The sequence below is a fragment of the Equus quagga genome, chromosome 12 (assembly GCF_021613505.1).
Source record: "Equus quagga isolate Etosha38 chromosome 12, UCLA_HA_Equagga_1.0, whole genome shotgun sequence".
NCBI classification, from domain to species: domain Eukaryota; kingdom Metazoa; phylum Chordata; class Mammalia; order Perissodactyla; family Equidae; genus Equus; species Equus quagga.
The window spans coordinates 81,165,682-81,186,463 of NC_060278.1; the positions used below are offsets into that span (position 1 = coordinate 81,165,682).

The 20,782-nt window shown below is 55.7% G+C and overlaps 1 protein-coding gene across 9 annotated transcripts; it reads left to right on the forward strand.

The window, feature by feature from the left end:
- The first annotated feature begins 3,199 nt into the window (after positions 1–3,199).
- Positions 3,200–18,029, forward strand: ADAM33 (ADAM metallopeptidase domain 33). 9 transcript variants are annotated; one of them, XM_046679390.1, is made up of 22 exons: positions 3,200–3,420; positions 5,337–5,416; positions 7,724–7,800; positions 9,484–9,562; positions 9,760–9,836; positions 9,922–10,111; positions 10,352–10,417; positions 10,499–10,570; positions 10,751–10,917; positions 11,010–11,094; positions 11,185–11,327; positions 11,830–12,007; positions 12,121–12,210; positions 12,440–12,635; positions 12,743–12,851; positions 12,945–13,143; positions 13,229–13,306; positions 13,384–13,492; positions 13,572–13,719; positions 15,033–15,124; positions 15,232–15,355; positions 15,654–18,029. In XM_046679390.1, the coding sequence occupies exons 1-22, from the start codon at positions 3,318–3,320 to the stop codon at positions 15,697–15,699; spliced, it is 2,508 nt and encodes an 835-aa protein (XP_046535346.1). In that variant the 5' UTR covers positions 3,200–3,317; the 3' UTR covers positions 15,700–18,029. The 9 variants fall into 9 exon arrangements, 7 of the variants coding, with proteins under 7 accessions (XP_046535346.1, XP_046535347.1, XP_046535350.1 ...); XM_046679391.1 differs by having other exon boundaries at positions 15,657–18,029; XM_046679392.1 differs by having other exon boundaries at positions 3,201–3,420; positions 15,282–15,355.
- Positions 18,030–20,782: the final 2,753 nt, after the last annotated feature.

Consider the following 20,782-nt stretch of genomic DNA (forward strand, 5'->3'; position numbering starts at 1 on the left):
AAGCCATCTATGTCTGTATTAGGTTCCTTGAGACGAGGTTTCATGTGCAAGTAACGTATTCATGTTTCCCAGGGGAAACGAGTAAAGAGATGGAGGAAGCAGAACAGGTAAAGGGAGGAAACCAAGGTCACATGCACACCAATGTCCCATTGCAGCATTTTTGGTAACATCTCAAAACTAGGAATCATCCAAATGTCCAGCAACAGTAGAATCAATGAAAAAAAAAATGTGGTTATATTTGCCCAATCGAATGCAACCCAGCAATGAATATAACTGAATGAAAGCCTCATGGAACAGGCTGGATACATTTCACAAACTGGGGGAAATATTTGCAAAGGGTTAATTTCCTTTATGTATAAAGAGCTCCTTCAAGTTGGTAAGAGAAAGACCAACTACCCAATAGAAAAATGGGCTGCAGATATGAACAGGTAATTAGCGAAAAGGAAATATGAATGGCTCTTAAGTGTTTGAACCAACATTCAACCTTGCTGGTAAGAGAAATGCACATTAAACCTGCACATTCACTTTCAGACTAGCGAATATCACAGCTTGATACTGTGTTGGTAAGGCTGTGGGAAACAATACTTCAGATATTGCTAGTGCAATTGTAAAATGGCACAAACTGGAGGGCAATGTGACTGAATCTACCCAAATCACAAACACACCTATTCTTTGATCTAGTAATCCCACTTGTAGGAATTCATCTCACAGATAAACTTGTGTATCAGAATATCCATTCCAGCATTATTTGTAATAGCAAAAGGATTGAAACCATTTATATGCCCAAGAGGGAACTGTATGAACAAATGGTAGCATTCAATGTAAGAATAAACGGTAGCTACGCATCCACTAGAATGGCTAAAATTAAAAAGATTGACAACACTAAATGTTGGTGAGATTGTAGAGGAACTGGAACTCTCATCCATTGCTTGTGGGAATGGAAATGGGACAGCCACTTTAGAAAATAGTTTCTTAAAAAATCAAATATTCCTTACCATATGACTAACCCTGCAATTCTACTGGGTATTTGCAGATGAGAAATTAAAACATATGTCCATATACAAAGACTTCCATAGCAGTTTTGCAGCAGCTGTATTTAGAAGAGTCCCAAACTGGAAAAGAACCCAAATACCTAACTGGGGAACAGAAAAATCCCACTATCCTCATCCCAAGGAACATACTCAGAACTACAAATTACTGATACACGAAACAATGTAGATGAATCTCAAAAACAGAAAAAAGGAAGGAAGCCAGACAGAAAAGAGTACCTGCTTTATGACTCCATTTATATGACGTTCTGGAATAAGCAAAACCTACCATAGACAGAGAGCAGATCAGTGGTTGCCTGGGGCTGAGAGTGGGAGAGATTGGCTGGAAGGGGCACAGGGGAACTTTTGGGCAGTGATAAAAAGGCTGTATCCGGATTGTGGTGGTGATTACACAGGTGTATAAATTTATTAAAACTCATCTAACTGTACACGTAAAATAAGTACATTTTATTGTATGCAAATTACACCTTACTAAAGTTGACTTAAAACCCAAGGTAATACTAATAGGATAATAGTAATAATCATAAGAATAGTGATAATGAGACCACTCTAAACACACTGATATGAAGGATCTCCAAGGTGTACCAAGCAAAAAAAAAAAAAAAAATCAAGAGGCAGAAAAATGTTAATAAGAGAAAAACTATATCTATATTGTCTTAGGTACGTACAAAATAATCTAAAAGTTTATATGAGAAGCTAATAATACGGCGATGTGGGCTGAGAGGATGGAGACAGAAGAGGGAAGGATGTTCCTTTAAACATCTCATCCTATGTTTTTTTTTTCTTTTTGAGGAAGATTAGCCCTGAGCTAATATCTACTGCCAATCCTCCTCTTTTTGCTGAGGAAGACTGGCCCTGAGTTAACATCCGTGCCCATCTTCCTCCACTTTATATGTGGGACGCCTACCACAGCATGGCTTGCCAAGCGGTGCCATGTCAGCACCCCGGATCCGAACCGGGGAACCCCGCGCCACCGAAGCAGAACGTTGGCACTTAACCGCTGCGCCACCAGGCCGGTCCTCCTCCTACTTTCTGACATTTGAATCAGGCGAACCCAGCTATGCCTCGCTGCTGGAACTCTTACTCACCCAACTGCCACATTTTCAATTCTCAAAAACAGGGACTGGCCCCGTGGCCGAGTGGTTAAGTTCGCGCGCTCCACTGCAGGCGGCCCAGTGTTTCGTTGGTTCGAATCCTGGGCGCGGACATGGCACTGCTCATCGAACCACGCTGAGGCAGCGTCCCACGTGCCACAACTAGAAGGACCCACAACGAAGAATATACAACTATGTACCGGGGGGCTTCGGGGAGAAAAAGGAGAAAAATAAAATCTTCAAAAAATTTAAAAAAAGAAAAAACCAAATAGTCGGAATACTTGCGGTTCGCTGTCCGGATTTACTACTTACTACACAAACGAAACTTGAAAACAAGAAACAGATGTCACCGAGGCCGGAAGGATCCCCCACGTCTCGGCGTCTATGGCTTTGTACATACAGTTCTTCCCCGGGCCCCGGCCAGGGACAAGGGGCTGTCCCCCGCGCCCTGTCCCCCAGCCTCGCCTTCGCCAGCGCCCAGCCCTCAGGACCGCGGCCTCCGCTCGCTCCCCGCACCCATCCGCCCGCCCCGGGGACAGGGGCTGGGGGCCACTGCAGCACAGAGACTGGTTTGGGGCGCCGGCCGCACCTCCCTGTCGCAGTCGCCCGGCCTCCCTTCTCCTAGGGGCACTTCCACCGGGCTGCCGCCGGGACGCCTCTGGCCAGGGTGATGGCAGGACTGGGACAGAGGTTTGCCCCAGGAGACCACAGAGGGGGGCGCACCCTGCGCCGACCCGGGTAGCAACAGGTAGCCCCCAGCCCTGGCCTCTGTCCCCCGGCTATAGTCCTCAAAGGTCCTTCCCGGGGGTTCCTGCCCCATCTCCATCCTCCACTCCCACGAGATCTATGGGGCGGAAGGGCGCGGGCGGGTCCCCGGCGGGGGGGGGGGGGGGGCGCGGCGGGGGGGGGGCGGGGGGGGCGGGGGCGGGGGGCGGCCGCAGATTCCCGCCTCTGCCCCTCTACCCCCTAGACGGCCGCTCGGCCCGGGCAGTCGTCCTGGCTCCCCAGGGTGCGGCGGGCGGGGTCTCGCGGGGAGGGGCTGCGGGCCGGGACGGGGCGCGGGCGGGGGCAGAGCCGGCGGGCTGGGCGGCATGGGGCGTGGGTCGGCCGCTATGCAGCCGAGGCGGAGCCCGGAGCCGGGAGCCGCAGCTTGGAGGCAGAGGCGCTCACAGCTATGGGCCGGGGGGCCCGGACAGCTCGAGGGTCGCCGGCGTTGCTGCTGCTGCTGCTACTAGTGCGGCCACGGTGGCGGGTGTTGGGGGCTAAGACGTTTCCAGGTGAGGACGTGGGCGCGGGTGCGCCCCGAGGGGCAGCCGAGGCCACGGCAAGGGGATGGAAGGTCTGAACCCACGGGACTGCGCGCCCGGGAGCACAGGGCCGTTTCGCCACCGAGCAGCTGCCTAGCAGCCCCCCACCCCAGCCCTCTGTCTGGATTCTCTGCTCTGACCAACCGCAGGCTCCATTCACCAGTGCGACCATTCCCTTAGGGCTTGGTGGGTCTCCCTCCTCCGGGAAGCCCCCAGCTCACTGGCCCCCAGGATTCCCTGCTGTGCCCTCAGGCTAGTGGACTAACTGTGGCCTCCACACTCACCCCTTGCTCACCCCGTCATCCCGGGGCCTGGAGGCGGTGTGTATATCGTTTATATTGTTGCCTTGTTTGGTTAGATAGAGAAGGACGGCCTCAAACAGAAAGTGCCTGTTAGCTGGGCCCTGGGGGAAAACTGCAGCTCGTCTCTGCCAGTGTAGCCTCTCCAGACCCTCTGTGAGACAGGGCAGACCGCGATGACCTCTCCAAGTGGGTGGGAGGATTGGCAGAGTCCTGTCAGTCAAGTGCCGGAGAGGGGACAGGAAGGGCAACCAGGGAGGAGGTGGGAAGGGCTGGGCTGGGCAGCCTGAGGGTGGTGGGTTCCAGAGAACGGGGAGGCAGGAACCCAATACATATAGGGCCCTCCTCTGTTCTGGAGCCCCGAGGGGGAGGGATGAAAACCCTCGTGCCTTTGGGGACAGTCCCCAGGCATTCCGCTGGTTCTCCACATCCAGTTAAGTCCTCTCTGAGTGAGAGACGGCCCCTCCCCATTTTCCCCAGAGGTACTCAGACCCCTCCCCACAGGCCCTTCAGCCTCCATGTCAAGGCCACGTGTCCTCACCCCCACCCTACCCCTGCCTCCATCCCTACCTGCCTGATGGCAACTCACTCATCCAGTCAGGGAGGGCTTCTTGGGGAAGAGGGGCTCCTGGAGCTGCTGCTACTCTAGGTCTTTGATGGTCAGGGTCTGGGAGAGGAAATGGAGGAGGAGAGGGGAGTTGGGGGGGCCCAGGAGTAGCTGAGCCATTTCCAAGGCAGCCATCTCAGCCTGGGCAGGACTGGGGCCAGGGCTGGGTCGGGGCTGGGGAGCTATCGGTTCTGGAGGCTGGGTTTCCCCTGGCACTGAGTGCCAGAGGGGTGGGAGGGCTGCCTGGGGCCTTGCTGCTTCAGGGAGGGTGTGCTGAGTGTTGCTGGGGCCCAGCTGTGGGGGGTGGGGGAGGGGAGTGGCATTCCAGGGGAGCATTCCAGATGCCTTCTGAGTAATGCTTGGCTCCTCCTGGAGCCCCCTTAGGCACACCAGGGCTTAGAGCACTCAGGCTCTGTCCCCCAGCCCCCACCTTGAAGACACAAGGAGGGGGCTTCTGGGCCAGAGTCCCTGGAAGCCCTGCCTCCAGCAGGAAGCCCCCAAGGGGAGCTCTGGGCAAAGTGGGCCTCCCAAGATAACATCTGGCTGTTGTTTTTCTCAGATGGTGGGGGAGACACAAGCATCTTCTCTTCACAGATTTCTCACCCTGAAGGCATCTGCTGCCCAGGCTAAAAATACCGGAAGCTACCTCCCCTTTCCTTTCCCCTGTGCATCCGGGCCTTGGTCTCTTTCTTGTGATCTTTGACCCCAAGCCCCCCTGCCCGAGGTCAGTCGGGCTCCCACCTACCCAGCTGAGCTGTCCTTCCCAGGCTCCTCTGTCTCGCTTCTGCCACCTCCCAGGTGGCTTCTCAGTTCCAAGGATACCCCATGGGTGCCCACCTTCTCCAGGCTAAGCCTTTGTGTGTTGAAGATGGAGTTTCTCCTTCCTCCTTGCTGATGTCCTCTAACCCCGCCCCTCTATTGTCCCCCCAATCCCCTATGTTCCTCAGGTCCCCTCACCCTGTGCTCTGTCCTCACCCCAGGAAACACCCTTGGAGAGCCAGTCACCCCTCACTGGGTCCTGGATGGACGGCCCTGGCGCATGGTCACCCTGGAGGAGCCGGTCAGTGCCACGTCATCCCTTCCTCTGCAGGGGCCCAGGGTCTCCCAGCCCCTTTGCCCCTCCTCAAATTTCAGCATGGCAGTTTCACTGGAGTCCTTTAGGCCCCTCCCCAAAAGGTTGGCAGGCGAGGGTGGGCAGACAGCAGCTGCTGAGCCTGCACACATGGAAGTCATTTTCAGGCTTCCTTCCCCCCAAACTTGTCCCTCCCTTCCCAGAATTATCTGGGCCACCCCCACCCCACCAGGCAGACATGGGGCCAGAGTTTGTGGGGCCTGAAGCTTTTCAGGGACCTCTTTAAAAAAAACAGCAAAATATCTTCCTTTTGCAAAATTTACCAGAACATGTGACCCTTTGGACACATTGCTGTGCCTGCAGGACCCTGCCATTGAGGGACCTGAAACTTCAGTTCCACTGGCTCATGCAGAATCCACTTCTGGCCAGGGGGCAGTGGTCACTCTCCTGGTGGCCCCTAGATGCAAGCCCACCCCATTTTGCTTCTCCAGTTTGCTGTCCGAAGCTCCTCCCAGCACGTGCCTGTTATACACTTCCAGAATAACCATGCCCCCATCGGTATGTGCCTCAGCAGCTGCGCTGCAAACCAGGAGGCCAGCAGCCTCCGTATGTCTATTTCACAGAGGGGCAAACAAGCTCAGAGAGGTTGGGGAAATTGCTCAAGGTCACACAGCTCTTTTTAGCCCAGCAGCCTGGGACTCACTAAGGTCTAGAGACTTTAAACCATTGGCCAATGTCCCCAAGCCTAGAGAGCTCTCTTTATCCTGAATTTCCAGGCAGAGAAGACAACCCACTGTCCAAGCCAGCAAGGAAGAAGGCAGGAGAGCACTGTCTTGAAGGCTGGGAGACCCCCACAGGCCCAGCAGCTCCCAACCTAGAACTCTCACTGGGGTCCCCCGGCCCCTCGGTGCCCCCATTCAAGGGGTCAAGAATGGCGTTGGCCCAAGCTTTGAGACTGTCCTCCAGGACCTCACCAGCAGAAGAGAAGGCGAGACACATGCTGGCGTCATCCTGACTGTGGACCTCTCTCTCTGTCTGGCCCAGGCTGGGACCATGAGGGGAATCCCAAAGGGGCCTGGCTTTCCCCACTACAGGCCCTTACCTCTGGAAGCCTGCCAAGATGAGGACAGCAGACAGAGTTGAGGCAGAGAGTTCTCCCCAGAGGCAGGAAACACCCAGATTTCAGGTTGGGGATGGGGTGCAAAGTGAGAGGCAGGGTGACGAGGAGGGCAAGAAGTGAGGACAGGAGGGGCTGCAGAGAGACAGGAGCCCTGGGGATGAGGGTGGGGCTGAAGGAGGCCTTCCATTTGGGCTGCCGCCTCCCCTTAGTGCAAACCTTTCTCCAATAAAGCAAGCGGCATTCCGGCCATATGAGCTCACACTTGGAGCCTTGGGGGTCCCTTGGCTAGGGGGATGGGGGCTGTCTGCTCCCCACCTGCATAGGAAGGACCCCCCCAAGACTCTGAGCCCCTTGGCCTTGGGCCCAGCCCAGTGCACTGTGGGATAAAAGAGAAGGGCCAAGCATTCCAAAGACACAGCAGCTCTCCAGGAGGCTCCTGGGCCAGCTCCAATTCTGGGCCCCCAGCCAGGCTGAGTGGCCAGGGAGGGCAGATGGGGTATTCCCACAGGGTGGAAGGGGCAAAGAGGGCAGGGCAAGGAGCGGCGAGCTGGCCAAGCCGGTGTTTATCTCTTGGGCCCGCTTGGAGATCGGTGTTTACTTCATGGGCTCAGTGGAACAGGCATGGGGCAGGCCTGCGGGGATCCAGGGGAACTTCAGTGCCAGGAGGAGTTTGTCGCAACTGGAGGTGGAGGAGTGAAGTCTGAATTCTAGAGGGAGCGGGGAGCAGCAAGGTATAGAAGCAAGAGGTTGTGAGGAGGCCTGGCCTCCTACCCGAGGCTCCCTGGCCATGTCTTCAGGACCCCTCTGTCCTGCCTGCTTAGAAGAAGCCTCTGGGCGTGGAAGAGGAGTGAGGGCCAGAAGAAGGGCCCAGTCTCCTTGGGCAAGGCAGGGCAGTTTTCTGGGACCCCTCGTCTCTCTACAGAGGGTGTGGTGTGCACCAAGCAGGCTATGTCAAATGGCTGTTGTCAGAATAACCAACATCCTGAGCTTGGGAACATTTGTCTGCATGTTCTCACCCCCACATCCATCCACATCCACCCTGGCAAGTGGGGTGCCCGCTACCCCCCACTCCCGCCCCATGAACTCCCTCACCAGCCAGCTCTACGTCCCACCTGCTCCTTGGCAGGCAGGAGGGCTGGATGCTTGCTCTCAGCCCTGCACTCCTTCTCACCCAGGTCTTGAAGCTAGACACGGGGCTGGTGGCCTTGGAGGCTGAAGGCCAGGAGCTCCTGCTGGAGCTGGAGAAGAACCAGTGAGTACCAGGCCAAGGAGGGGTCTGGGAGCCAAGAATCGCCCCTTTCTCTGGGAGGGACCAATGCTGGGGGTGGGGACTGGCAGGCACCCATGAGGGAGGGTAAAGGGGGCAAGGGCTCTGGGGAGGTGCAGGGGACAAGGAGAGTCACGCCAACCCACGACAGCCTCCCTCGAGGCTGAAGTGGACTGTTGAGGCTGAGTTGGCCTCGCTGTGGGGCACGTCCCTCCTCCCAGCCCCAGGAGCATCTTGTCAGCTCCCTGCCAGAAATGAGTAAGCATCACCTAGCAGGTGCTCACAGGCTATGCTGAGTCAAGAGAGAATCCAAGATGGAGTCCAAAGATGAGTGGGTACTCCGGGCTGACAGAATGGCAGGGACAAAGGGGCAGTGGCTACAAAGGTCAAGGCACATTCAGGGGGAGGCAGGCCTGCCTGCCTAGAGGGTCTCCACCTGCAGGGAAGGGAGCAGCAGGAAAGGAATTTGGGGAGTCCCAGTAGGGTCAGATCACAGGCCATTTTAGTGCTGAGTGTCCTGGACGGTGCAGAGCCAAAGATTCTGAGCTGGTGAATGAGCAGGCAGAGTGGGCTGGGTGGGGTGGGTGTCCCAGATGGAGCGTGGGGTCTTGAGACTGTCCAGCCTATATTATCAACAGCTGTTTATGTATTGAGTGCTTTTTTCATTGCAGACACTGTTCTAAGCACTCTCCATGTGTTTTATTCTTCTCCATGGAGTCAGATGGACTGGGAACCATCTCTGGTTCCACCATGCTTAACCATAGTTTCTCTGGGGTTCGATGTCCCCACACATTAAATGGGGTGATCACGTCACCTACCTCCTACGGTTGTGTGTGTGCGTGGTGTGGGGGAGGGGAGCAAAGCTGGAGAAGGTGGAGAAGCAGGCATCACAGCTCTCTGAGGTGGTCTGGTGATAAAGAGGCCAAGGTGAGGTGGAGGTCAAGGCTTTTCTTTAAGGAAGAGAGACTGACTTATGGTTGATCCATCTTGGTGGGAAGGACCCTGGTGAGATGGAGCCTGAAGATGGAATCATTACTGGAGTGGGGTCTGGGAAGGTGGGGTTGGGGAACCCTGCTCAGGCAGGCAGGGCAGGGACAGGTGTGGGCAGGTGGGGATTCTGTTTTCTCTGGAAGCAGGGGGTGAACATCACTGAAGGGTAGATGGCAGATATATGGGGCCAGGGGGCTGGAGGAGAAGATTTGAAGGATCTTTGAGGTGGGGAGGTGGACCAGATGCCCAACAAGAGGAGGCAGCAGGCAGGGCTGCCTAGGGTGTTCAGCACACTTCCTTGGCTCCAAGTCCCACCTCTGAAGTGTCTCCTGAATCCTCCCCTCCTGCCCAGCTCTAGACCTGTGGGTCCAGGTGCCTGCCGCAGGCCTCTCAGGGACCCCAAACTCTCCTGCCCCTCCCTGGTGCTTCCCACACTCCCACTTCCTACATCTAAGCCATCACCAAGGCTCGTTCCTGCCCTTTACCTTTCTCCCTCTAGGCTAAGGTTTTTCTGAGCTGAGCAACACACAGCTGCTCCAGTCCCTTCCCTAAGACACACTTTGGGTGCTTAAGTGCCTCACTCCTAGAGCTGCTCAATTAGCATTCAGGGAGAAGGCTGGAGGGCATCCTGGAGGAGGCAGGGCTGAATTAGGTGATTCCTACAACATCCCCTCCCAGCAGGCTGCTGGCCCCAGGATACACAGAAACCCACTACAGCCCAGATGGGCAGCCAGTGGTGCTGGTCCCCAACTACACGGTGAGATAATTCTATGGGCTCTGAGGACAGAGTGAGGGGTGCTGGGGGATGCACAACCTGAGGGCCTCCACAACACTCCTCCCTCATTCTCCTCCTGTTCCTAAGGGGAGGTTGGGGTCAGCCCCCCTATGCCCTCTCTCTTGCCCTTCCCGCTTCAGCCCTGGCTGAGATTTGGGGCTGGGCCCCTTGCTCTCCAGGATCATTGCCATTACCATGGGCGCGTGAGGGGGTTCCCTGACTCCTGGGTAGTCCTCAGCACCTGTTCTGGGATGAGGTGAGGAGTTCAGGGGGAGGGGGCAGGGCCTGGGGCTGGGGAAGGAGTTCCCTCACACCCCTCTCTGCACCCCTCTGTGTCCTAGGGGCCTGATCTCACTCAGCAGCAATTCCAGCTACTACGTGCATCCCGGGCCGGCTGGGGACTCCAAGGACTTCTCAACCCACAAGATCTTCCAGATGGAGCAGCTGCTCAGCTGGAAAGGGGCCTGTGGCCATAGGGACCCCGAGGACAAAGGGGGCATGGCCAGCCTTTCTCATGCCACCCAGATCAGGGTCAGGGGCACAGACAGGGGTGGGAGCGGGAATGCGGCATCCGTAGCCCTCCAAATCAGAAGAGACAGGACTGCATGGCCCAGTTTGGCGGCTCCTGTCCTGATATTTTTATTTGGAGGCTGAAGAAACAAGTTCTAGCAAATTTTTTAAGTTGACTTGGTGCTTTCTGGGGGTTGGGGCTGGTGGTCAGGGCTCACGCCCAGCAGCCTGCCACTGAGGGTCACCACCTCTTCTCCCCAGGAGAGGCGGGAGGCCCACAGGAGCTGGAGGTACCTGGAGCTGTACTTGGTGGCTGACCACACCCTGGTGAGAGGAGACCCAAGGGGCTTGGCGGGGCGGGGATGGGGCCAGCTCAGGCGTCACACTGCAGTATTGCTGCCTTCCCAGTTCTTGACTCAGCGCCGGAACTTGAACCACACCAAACAGCGTCTCCTGGAGGTGGCCAGCTATGTGGACCAGGTTGGAGGCTGCAGGGAGAGACCCTAATGGGGTTGACCCCGACAGGGACCAGCAGGTCCTAGCAGGACGTGGCAGGCTTGGAGAAGAGGAGAGGGAATAAGAGAAGGGAGGGGCGCCCTCACGGGGGAGCACGGACACTGTGGCCACCTGGTCCCCGCGTCAGCCCTTGCCTGCCCGCAGATTCTCAGGACTCTGGACATTCAGGTGGCAGTGACCGGCCTGGAAGTGTGGACAGAGCAGGACCGGAGCCGTGTCACACTGGACGCGAATGCCACCCTCTGGGCCTTCCTGCAGTGGCGCCGGGGGCTGTGGGTGCGGAGGCCACACGACTCGGCGCAGCTGCTCACGTGGGTGCCTCCGACCCCCACGCGGGTCCCCCACCGGGTGGTCCCGACTCCCGGCCCCGCCCGGTCATGCCCATGCCGCGCTCCACTCTCAGGGGCCGCGCCTTCCGGGGCGCCACCGTGGGCCTGGCGCCCGTCGAGGGCATGTGCAGCGCCGAGAGTTCTGGAGGCGTGAGCACGGTGAGCTCCGCCCCCGACAGGACGCGGAGGAGAGGTGCTGGGCTGGGGGCATCCCCGCAGCCCGCAGTGACCGTCCCCACGCCCTCCCAGGACCACTCGGAGCTCCCCATTGGCGCTGCAGCCACCATGGCCCACGAGATAGGTCACAGCCTTGGCCTCAGCCACGACCCCGACGGCTGCTGCGTGGAGGCTGCGGCCGAGCAAGGCGGCTGCGTGATGGCAGCAGCCACTGGGTACGGGCGCCGCGGTGGGGGGTACGGACTGCGGGGGAGGCTCGGCTACAGAGATCCCTCAGTTTCCCCTTCTGTAAAATGAGTATATGATAATAGTACCCGCCCTGAGAGTTGTTTATGAGGCTTAAATGGAGGCAACGCAGGTAAAGTGGATTCTCGAGAGCATGAAGATTATTTTCAGAACAACCTAGCGACGTTACTCTAACCCTGGGAGTCGCAGCTCTTGGTCGGGATTCGACCTTGAGTCCTAGGCTGCCCGCTCCTGGCGTCACATCCTCTTGCCTCAGGTTCGCTGTGTGACTTCGCGCAGGTTACTTCCCCTCTCTGGGCTCTGCCTTTAGAGGATTCGAGCTGCTACCCGTCGCTCAGGCGGTGTCGGCGCATCCCGCGGCTGTGCGGCCAAGCACGGGGGCGGGGGTGGGGGCGGGGCAGAGATCATCAGAGAAGGGCAGGGGGTTGAGGGGGTGGTCCCCGCACGCCAGACGCCCTTCCCCGGCCGTAGGCACCCGTTCCCGCGCGTGTTCAGCGCCTGCAGCCGCCGCCAGCTGCGGGCCTTCTTCCGCAAGGGGGGCGGCGCGTGCCTTGCCAATGCGCCGGACTCTGGGCTCCTGTTGCCGCGCGCGAGGTGCGGGAACGGCTTCGTGGAGGAGGGCGAGGAGTGCGACTGCGGCGCTGGCCAGGTCAGGTCTGCGCGCCCGGCCCTCGGGGACCCAGGCTCGCCCCCTCTCCCCCATCGCCCGAGGTCTGGGGAGCTGCGCCCTCACCTGGTTCCTGCTCCCCTTTCTGGCTCCAGGAGTGCCCGGACTCCTGCTGCCTCGCCCACAACTGCTCGCTGCGTGCGGGGGCCCAGTGCACCCACGGGGACTGCTGCGCGCGCTGCCTGGTGAGGGCATGGAGGCTCGGGGGTGCGTGCGGGTGGGGGCGCTTGGGAGCCGACCTGCTGGTCTTGGGTGATTGGCGCCCTCAGGTCCCCCTGCAGGTGCTGGCTCTGCTCTGTGCGTGCGTCCGCCTGGCCCTCCCGCCTCTGGGCCGCCCTATCGGCGTGGATTTCTCACTGTCCGTTGTCTGTTTGTGCCTCGGCCACCCTCCCTCCACCCGGGACACCTGCGTAGCTGAAGCCCGCGGGCACGCCATGCCGCTGGGCTGCGGGCGACTGTGACCTCCCAGAGTTCTGCACGGGCGCCTCCCCATACTGCCCCCCGGACATTTACCTCCTGGACGGCTCGCCGTGTGCCAGCGGCCGGGGCTACTGTCGGGACGGCGCGTGTCCCACGCTTGAGCAGCAGTGCCAGCAGCTCTGGGGGCCTGGTGAGTCGCCGCCGCCATCCTCGGGTCTGCGCGGAGTTTTCAACTCTGGGGAAGATAGGGTTGGGGGACTGAGGCCGGAAAGCGTGGTCCTGCCCATGCTTCCTCAGGCTCCAGCCCAGCCCCTGAGGCCTGTTTCCAGCTTGTGAACTCCGCGGGAAATGCCCACGGGAACTGCGGCCAGGACAGCGAGGGTGGCTTCGTGCCTTGTGCGCAGAGGTGGGGAGTGAAGCCGAGGGAGCGGAAGCTGGGAGCTTGTTGGGGTAATTGGGATGCTTCACGCTGTTTGACCACCGTCCACTTCGTCCCCAGGGACGCGCAGTGTGGGAAGCTGCAGTGCCAGGGTGGGGAGCAGAGCCCACTCAGGCCACACACGGAGCCCGTGGACTCCATCCTCCGCCTAGGCAGCCGCAAGGTGACCTGTAGGGGAGCCTTCCTGCTGCCCGGTGCCCAGCTGGACCTGCTTGACTTGGGCCTGGTAGAGCCAGGCACCCAGTGTGGACCTAGAATGGTGAGTGCTGCCCACCCGACCCCGCCCTACCGTTTAAGTCCCACAGGCCAAAGCGTCACTGCCCAGTGCACACACTGCCCCACAGGTGTGCCAGGACAGGCGCTGCCAGAACATCACCTTCCGGGAGCTGGAGCGCTGCCTGACTGCCTGCCATGGCCATGGGGTAAGTGGCTCCACGGGTGAGAGTGACCTTGGGGTCCGTGATCCCATGCGACCCTCCTTTTCTTTTCTTATCTGCAGGTTTGCAATAGTAACCATAACTGCCACTGTGCTCCAGGCTGGGCTCCACCCTCCTGCGACAAGCCAGGGTTTGGCGGCAGTGTGGACAGCGGCCCTGTGCAGCCTGAAAGTGCGCCCATGGGGGGCAAGTGGGGCGGGGCTGGGCTGGTGCGCCTGCGCAGGACTCAGACGCACCGTGTCCTCCTCAGACCGCGGTACCTTCCTGCTGGCGGTGATCCTTAGTTTCCTGCTGCCTCTGCTCCTCGGGGCCGGCCTGGCCTGGTGCTGCTGCCGGCGGCCGGGATCTTGGCTCTGGCAATGCCTCTGGGGCTCAAGGAGGGCCCCCGCCTGCTGGGGGTAGGCTCTGAGGACCTAGGTCTCTGCTCCCTGAGCGCACTCCTGTGGTTCCTCCTCCTCAGAGCTCTTGTGGGCCCGGGGCAGCTGGAGGTTCAGGCCTCTCCCTCAAGAGCAGAGAGATGGGCAGAGGAAGTGGAAAGAAGCCTTGAGCAGGAGGCCTCAGTGGCCTCCCAGGGAAGCCAGGGTGTGGATCCCTGCAGGGTCCTCTGCCCTCCCCATCACTGTGGTTCAGCCGCTCTTGGCCGCCTCTCCTGCTTCTCCCGCCAGGGGGCTGCCTCACCCTTGACTTTGCCCCGTTTTTCCAACAGCTCGTATAGCAGTTCTTGCTTCCACTGTGTCCTTCAAGGCCTCTCTAGCTGCTTTCTGTCATGAATTTTCAACCCTCTGCTACTTCTTCTGCCTAGATCTCTGCTGCTCCTCCCTTCAAGTTCCCAAACGCTGGGCGCATCACATCTTTTCACTCCACACCACTGGGCAGCTATGGCACTGGCTGCCCTTGTGCCAAGAACCCACCCCTAACTCAGTTCTCTGTGACCTAGGTGGAAGGTCATGTGATACCAAGCCTGGTTGATATCAGGCTGTCCCTTCCCTGGGACACTGGGCAAGGCAGGCACCCTAGATCCACATCTGACACAGCCTGGCCTTGGGAGTGCTCCAAGCAAGCTGAGGGAGAGGGCAGGGTTTGGGCTAGAGATTGGGGCAGAGAGCATCCCAGACAGGGGCAGGGCCCCAGCCAGGTACAGGTGCCAGCTGAGAGGGCCTTGACACAATGGTCATGGTTGCAGGTCTATGGGCAGAGGAGCAAGATGATCAGAGCTTGGTGTGTCAGCATCAGGGGGCCAGAAGGGAGGGCAGCAACTGCTTCACATCGCCAGGGCGGGGTCTTCAGGGCAGTGGAAACTGTTTTGAAGAGATATTGAAGGAAGTGGCAAGGCCCTGGGGGAAGGGGCACAAACAGCCAAGCATGGCTTGGAGTCATCAAAGGCAGCAGGGCCACCAAGTGGCAAAGAGGACGTCCACCCATCTTTGGGACCTGAGCTATGCCAACATCTGGAGGGTACCAGGATGCTAGGGTGGTGCCAGAGCTTGGGAGAAATGTCAGGGCTGGAGAGAAGGGCTGGCAGCCCCAGGAGGGCATGAGTCTCAAGAGGAGCCTGGACCCTAAGGGCTCCTTGCAGGAGGGAGCAGGAAGGGAGCTGGAGAGAGTGACCTGGAGCAGAAGGGTGGAGACTCAGTCAAGGCAGAACTCAGGCTGGGTGCACATTGCTCAGGGTCACTCTTCCAACCTCCTGGCCTCTTGTCCTGCCGCTCAGGCCCAAAGATGGCCCACGCAGGGAACACCCCCTGGGCAGCATTCACCCCGTGCAGTTGGGCCCCACAGCCACTGGAGAGCCCTGGCCCCTGGGTGAGTGAGGCACAGTAGGAGATGGGGAGGGAAGTGAAGGGGTGGGCCCCTTCCTCTCCACTTAGCACCCAGTCACCCTGAGTCCCCTATGCCCCATTCTGCCCCAGGGACTCCTGCCAACTGTGTTCACAGCACCCATCCGCCCATTGCTCCACAGGCCTTGAGAACTCTGACACAGCCCAACAGCCACCGTGAGAAGCCTGTGCCCTGTAATCCTGCCTGCACCCCAAGGTAGGTGGGGCCCTCCCCCTCCCATTGCTCATCCACCCACCTCTGTTGCCTCTCATCTCACTGTCCCTGACTCTGAGCTTTCTGAGCTTGGGTTATTATGGAAATAAGACATGACCTCGTGGAGAAGCTGTTCTCATGGAGACCAGATGCTAGAAACCCCTGAGGCGGGAGAGGGAAAAGTTGTGGCTCTTCCTGGGTCACTGGTCCTCACTGAGAGAGAACAGGGCGTCCCTGCTCATGACTTGCAGCCTGGGGTCCCAGCCCTCAGGGGATGACCCCTCTTTCACTTCATTCTCAGCAGGTCAAGTCCGGAAGCCAAGATCCTATTGAGAGGAGGCTCCTGAGATGAGGAGATTTAAAGACAGATGGCTGCTGACAGCTGCTCCAGGAACTTGGATCCCCCAGGGGCAGAGCCAGCAAGTCAGCTGACCTCCTGCACCTTCAGGCAGCTTGCAAGTTTCTTCCCCAAGTCGAGCTCTGCCCTACCCTTTCCAGGACTCCAGAGCCTCATCAGAAGTTGCCCAGTGCTGTCCCTGTTCCTTAGGGCTGGAGGATTCTGCTAGGACACACACTCCAGCCCAAGAGTCCATCGGTCCAAGGAGCAAAGGTCATGCAGTCACTGACCTTCTGTCACCAGGGGAGGCTGGGTCATGCTGGGCACCGGGAGAGGCCTCTGTCCGGGGAGCCTGGATGTGTCTGCTCCATGTGCTTCACCCAGACCCAGCTCTGCAGGGGCAATGACTGCTGAGCCAGAAGCCTGGACTCCAGGGCCCCTACATTTCAGACTGAGTCCACTTCCCTGGCCCCTGGCCCCTGCAAAACAAACGAAATCCTTGGGACCTTCCTTCCTCCCTCTTCTTGCCCTGTCTTGTCCCCTAGATGCTTCCTCAGCCACCTCCCTCTCCCCCATTCTTTGTCTTCCACTAGAGGTTTTGGAGTGTAGGGGTCTGCTGCAGCCCCCTCACTTTGGACATTACTCAGCCTCTCCTGTATTCTGTGTAAGGGGACAGAAGGAGCCATTTTAAAAAGGACACCAAAGTAGAAGTCAGAAGAAAGACATATTGGCCCTGGGCCTCTGTGAGTCTTTTCTGTCTGTAAAGGCAACTCCATGAGGCTCCCTGAGCGTCATGAGGGGCTCGTGGGTGGAGGCCCAGGGCCCCAGATGTACCTGGGCATAGGATGGTGTTGCCTATTGTGAATGATCCCTCTGCCCCACCTCTTCTGCCTCTGTGGGACGTTCTCAGAAGCCACTTACTCTCCCCTCTTGTTTCATGCAAGAGTTGCTGAGTGACCTTCTGTATCAGCCAGCTGTTGCTGCATAACATAAGCACCCCAAAACTTAGTAGCTTAAAACAACTAATTCTGTGAATTGGCAAATTAGGTTGCACTCAGCTGGTGGTTCAGCTGGTCTCGGCTAGGCTTACTTATGTGTTTGCAGTCAACTCCCGGTCAGCTGGGCAGTTCTGCTTCTGGGGTTGGCTGGCTGTTGGCTAGGGTGATGAGGATGAATGGGCTATGTGTCTCTCATCTTCCAGCAGGCTAGCCCAGGCTTGTTCACGTGACAGCTGAGGGTCCTAAGAGAGCAGGACCAGGATTAGGGTGAGATGAGTGAGGGACTTAAAAGGGACTTTTGGGCACAAAAAAGGTAATCAAGATAAGTAATATTTTAATGCAATATTTTAAAATATCAAAATTAATGCAAAAGATCCACGATGAACAAAATATCAAAATTTTAACTGTAGACAGGATCAGTAACCATGCCATGCCAAGCCATCTTGGAACCGCACCTTAGTCCCAACCCTGAAAGTAAGTGGAAGCTTGCAAGGTCTCTTGAAGATTCCGTGACTGGCACATTTTATTTCTATAACACTTTATTGGCCCAAGTAAGTCACAGGGCCAGCCCAGGTTCCAGAGATTGGGAGAAAAACTCTACCTTTTGATAGCAAGAGCAGCAGAATCAAATTTCAGGGAGTGTGAAGAACTGGGGAATTTTTGCAGTCGCCCACTCTTTCCGCTGGAGCAAAGAGGACGCAGCCCGGGCTCAGGCTTGCTTTCATTCCACCAGCTGGAGAGATTAAATGAAACTCTTTTCTAAAGCTCCCTTCTGTCCTAATTGTACCCCTGAGACTTTGATTTATAAAGATGACTGAGTGATGACATGAAGAGGTTAATGCCACTGAAAGAAGTTTTTGTTACTTACAGTTCCTGAGAGAAGGGGGGCATGCCATGCCAAGCGGGGCCACATGGGGATGCACTAGGTTTAGTGAGGAGGCAGACGCAGGCGCGAGGGGAGCGCCTGTATTGCAGTTTCCACAGGAAAGGCAAGGCAGGGCAGGATAAACAGCTCAGGACTGGCTAATCTGAATAATTCTGGCTGGCACCGGGGTACAGGGGTGGTCTCTAGTTATCTGGTACCTGGCCCTGGGGTGAGTTAGGGCGGGGGAAATAGTGGCTTGGTGCCTGAGAATTAGAAAAAAGGAGGTGGTTGGGGGTATGGACTCGAGATAGGTTGGTTTGCATACGAAAGGCATGTTCACAGGCCAGTTTTTATCACCTCTAGGAATTAGCTAGTCCTGGGAGGGTCAGTCTCTCCCCGAGCCAGCAAGCCCTCCCACCCCCCACCAAGATGTCAAACCATCATGAAATGCAGACAATAAAGAACATGATTAATACACCTCACAGTCTCACTTTTCAGGAGGGGGTGTCTGGACCCCATGGGATTCCAGCTACACAGGACCCAATGGGGGCCAATCTCTGCTCTCTTGACTTACTTCAGACTGCCCAGGGGAAAGCTCTGGGAAGGGCCAGATGGGAAGGAGGGAGGGCAGTGGGAGGAGAAATCCCAGTCTGAGGGGAGAGGTGCATCTGGCGCCCAGGATCACCTGGCTTGTGGTGGAGAACTCAAGAAAAGAGACAGGAGAGCAGAGCTGCCATGAGGACAACAGTGGAAGCACCAGGAGGGCAGAGGTGAATGGAGGATAGGAGGGGAGGGCTCAGCCACATCAATCTAGAGCTAAGCAAGGGGTGCTGATGTCAGGCTGCGGGCAGTGACTGAACCCCACGAGCTGTGACTTCTTCCCTTAGGCCACCCAAACTCCAATTGTTCAGGGCTGCCCCTGGGTTGCTCTGACTGTAGTGTGCAGTAATCTGTGGGCCCCTCTTCCCCTCCCTCTCTCTAGAGGCCCTCCCTGCTAAAGAAGGGAAGTATTCACACCTCCAAGCAGTTGTGACCACCCAAAAAGAACGCACACCTGCCCTGTGTAGTCAGAGCTTGATCGTGAGTTTCCTTCCCTCATCTACTCTCTCCTTCCACGTGTCAGTTTACAAGTGGATTTTATAGAATTAAACACAGCTGACTGCAATGGGGTGATGGTTTGCATTTTGCTTCAGTGGCCATGGTTGTCAGCATTGTGGCCTCCCAATTCATGAAGCAAATTAGGCAATAAACCACAGATACAGGTATTACCATACCCAGGGGCAGCCAGGCTGATTGTGGCTCTTAGAATACATGTTGAACACCTGAGTTTTAAAGGTCAGTAGGGATAACAAAAATCACATAGGGAAAGAACGCAGATTTCAGAACACTCTTTTGGTTCTTAAGAAGGTCTTCTGATTTCAAGTAATAGAAATCCAACTCAAACAAGCTATATAGAAAACGAAGTTTATGGGCTCATGGGACTGTGGGGTATCACTGGACGCTGTGTTCTCTCACTGCCTCTCAGCTGTGCTTTCCTCTTGGAGGGCTTCTCACACAGGCAAGTTCTTCCAAAGATGCTCCTGGTAGTTTCAGGTTCATCTTCCTCCAGAATAGCTCATCCAGTGCAAACAGTCTGCCTTTTATAGTCCTGGAATTAACTGTGGTTAGTCCAGCTTGGGTCATGTGTCCATCCATGAGCCAATCCCTATAGCCTGAGAGATACTGGACTTTCATTAGCTAGGCCTGGGTCATCACTCTCCCCTCGAGGCCCAGGGTGGGGTCAACTCAGCAGAGCCACAGGACTGATACTGGGGAAGGACTGGTTTCCACAAAGAGATATATTTTGTTACTAGAGGAGAGAATGCTGGAAAGACAAAAGTGGATGTCTTCTATGTGAGGCATCTGCTCTTGGGGCCATGTTTCTATTCTAGCTCTGGACATCTTCCCAAAAGACTTCCTGGAAGTCTCACTGATTCTCTGCTATAATCCTCCATCCTCTCCAGGAACTTGAAGAATCTTCCTCTGTTCACTCACAGGGGCCTGGGGCTGCCCAACACACAGAGAGGCAGAGTGTCCCCACGCCAGCAGTTGTGTCAGTGTCAGCTTGCTTTGTAAAAATGTATTTATACCAAACACTATCTGTATGTTTTACAAAATAGTAATAATAGTAATGGCTAATTTGTTGGGTGAGAAAAGGATTGGACAAAATATTAGACAATAGCGTGTGAGCCCAGAAGTGGGTAACTTTGGTTAATGTTCTATGTCCTTTTATAGTTCAAGAAGAGGGTTAAGATACAGGTTAACTTAGCACTTTACTTATGTATGCATTTCAAAGGGAACCAGAAAGATTGAAATCGAGGATATAACTTTAACTTTTAAATCAATTCAGCAGAAAAAAATGGAATAAAGAACTCAAAGAGAAAAAAATCATAAAAATAGGATAAAAATGCGACAAATAGAAAACACAAATGTAATATAAACAAGTCCAAAGATGTCAGTAATATAATAATTGTAAATTAATTTAACATGCCAGTTAAAAAAGAGATTGTCAGATTTTAAATAAAAGAGATACATCTAAAATTTAAATTCAAAGCAAGGCTGAAAGAAATAGGATAAGCTGTACTCCACAAATACAAAATAAAGCTGGAATGCCTATTTTAACACCAGATAAAATATACTTTAGGACATTACTAGGAGCAGAGAGGATCACCACATAATAAGATATGAAAAGTTTAACAGTTATAAACATGAATGCACCCAATAAAATAGCCTAAATTTTTTTTACTGGAATAAGTGGACCAACTCACCATCGTAGTTGTAATGCAACAGACTTCTCTCAATTACTGATAGGTAAAGCCATTTCAAAAAGTTAGTAAAGATGTGAAAGACGAACATAACAATTAACATGCTTGACATAAAGGACCTGGACAGACCTCTACACTTGACAGAGAATATTCATTCCTTATAGGCACCACTAAAGCAAGTCTCAACACATTTTAAAGAAGTAGTATCATTCAGACCACATTTTCTAATGACAAAGCAATTAAGTAAAGAGTCAATAAAATGATTAATTTAAAGATCCCTATATGCTTGGAAATTTAAAAACACGCTTCTAAATAGCTTATGGGTCAAAGAAGAAATCATACTGGAAACTGCATGATAAAAATTGAATGATCAGATGTTGTATATGCCATGAAAGTGGTACTTTGAGGGAGATTTACAGACATATG

Excerpts from the sequence above, each read along its gene's own strand:
- ADAM33 (XM_046679390.1), top strand. The coding sequence starts at position 3,318 with ATGGGCCGGGGGGCCCGGACAGCTCGAGGGTCGCCGGCGTTGCTGCTG. Across the intron at positions 11,328-11,829 it reads GTGATGGCAGCAGCCACTGG|GCACCCGTTCCCGCGCGTGT; the intron begins GTACGGGCGCCG and ends CCCCGGCCGTAG. Across the intron at positions 12,852-12,944 it reads TTCGTGCCTTGTGCGCAGAG|GGACGCGCAGTGTGGGAAGC; the intron begins GTGGGGAGTGAA and ends CTTCGTCCCCAG.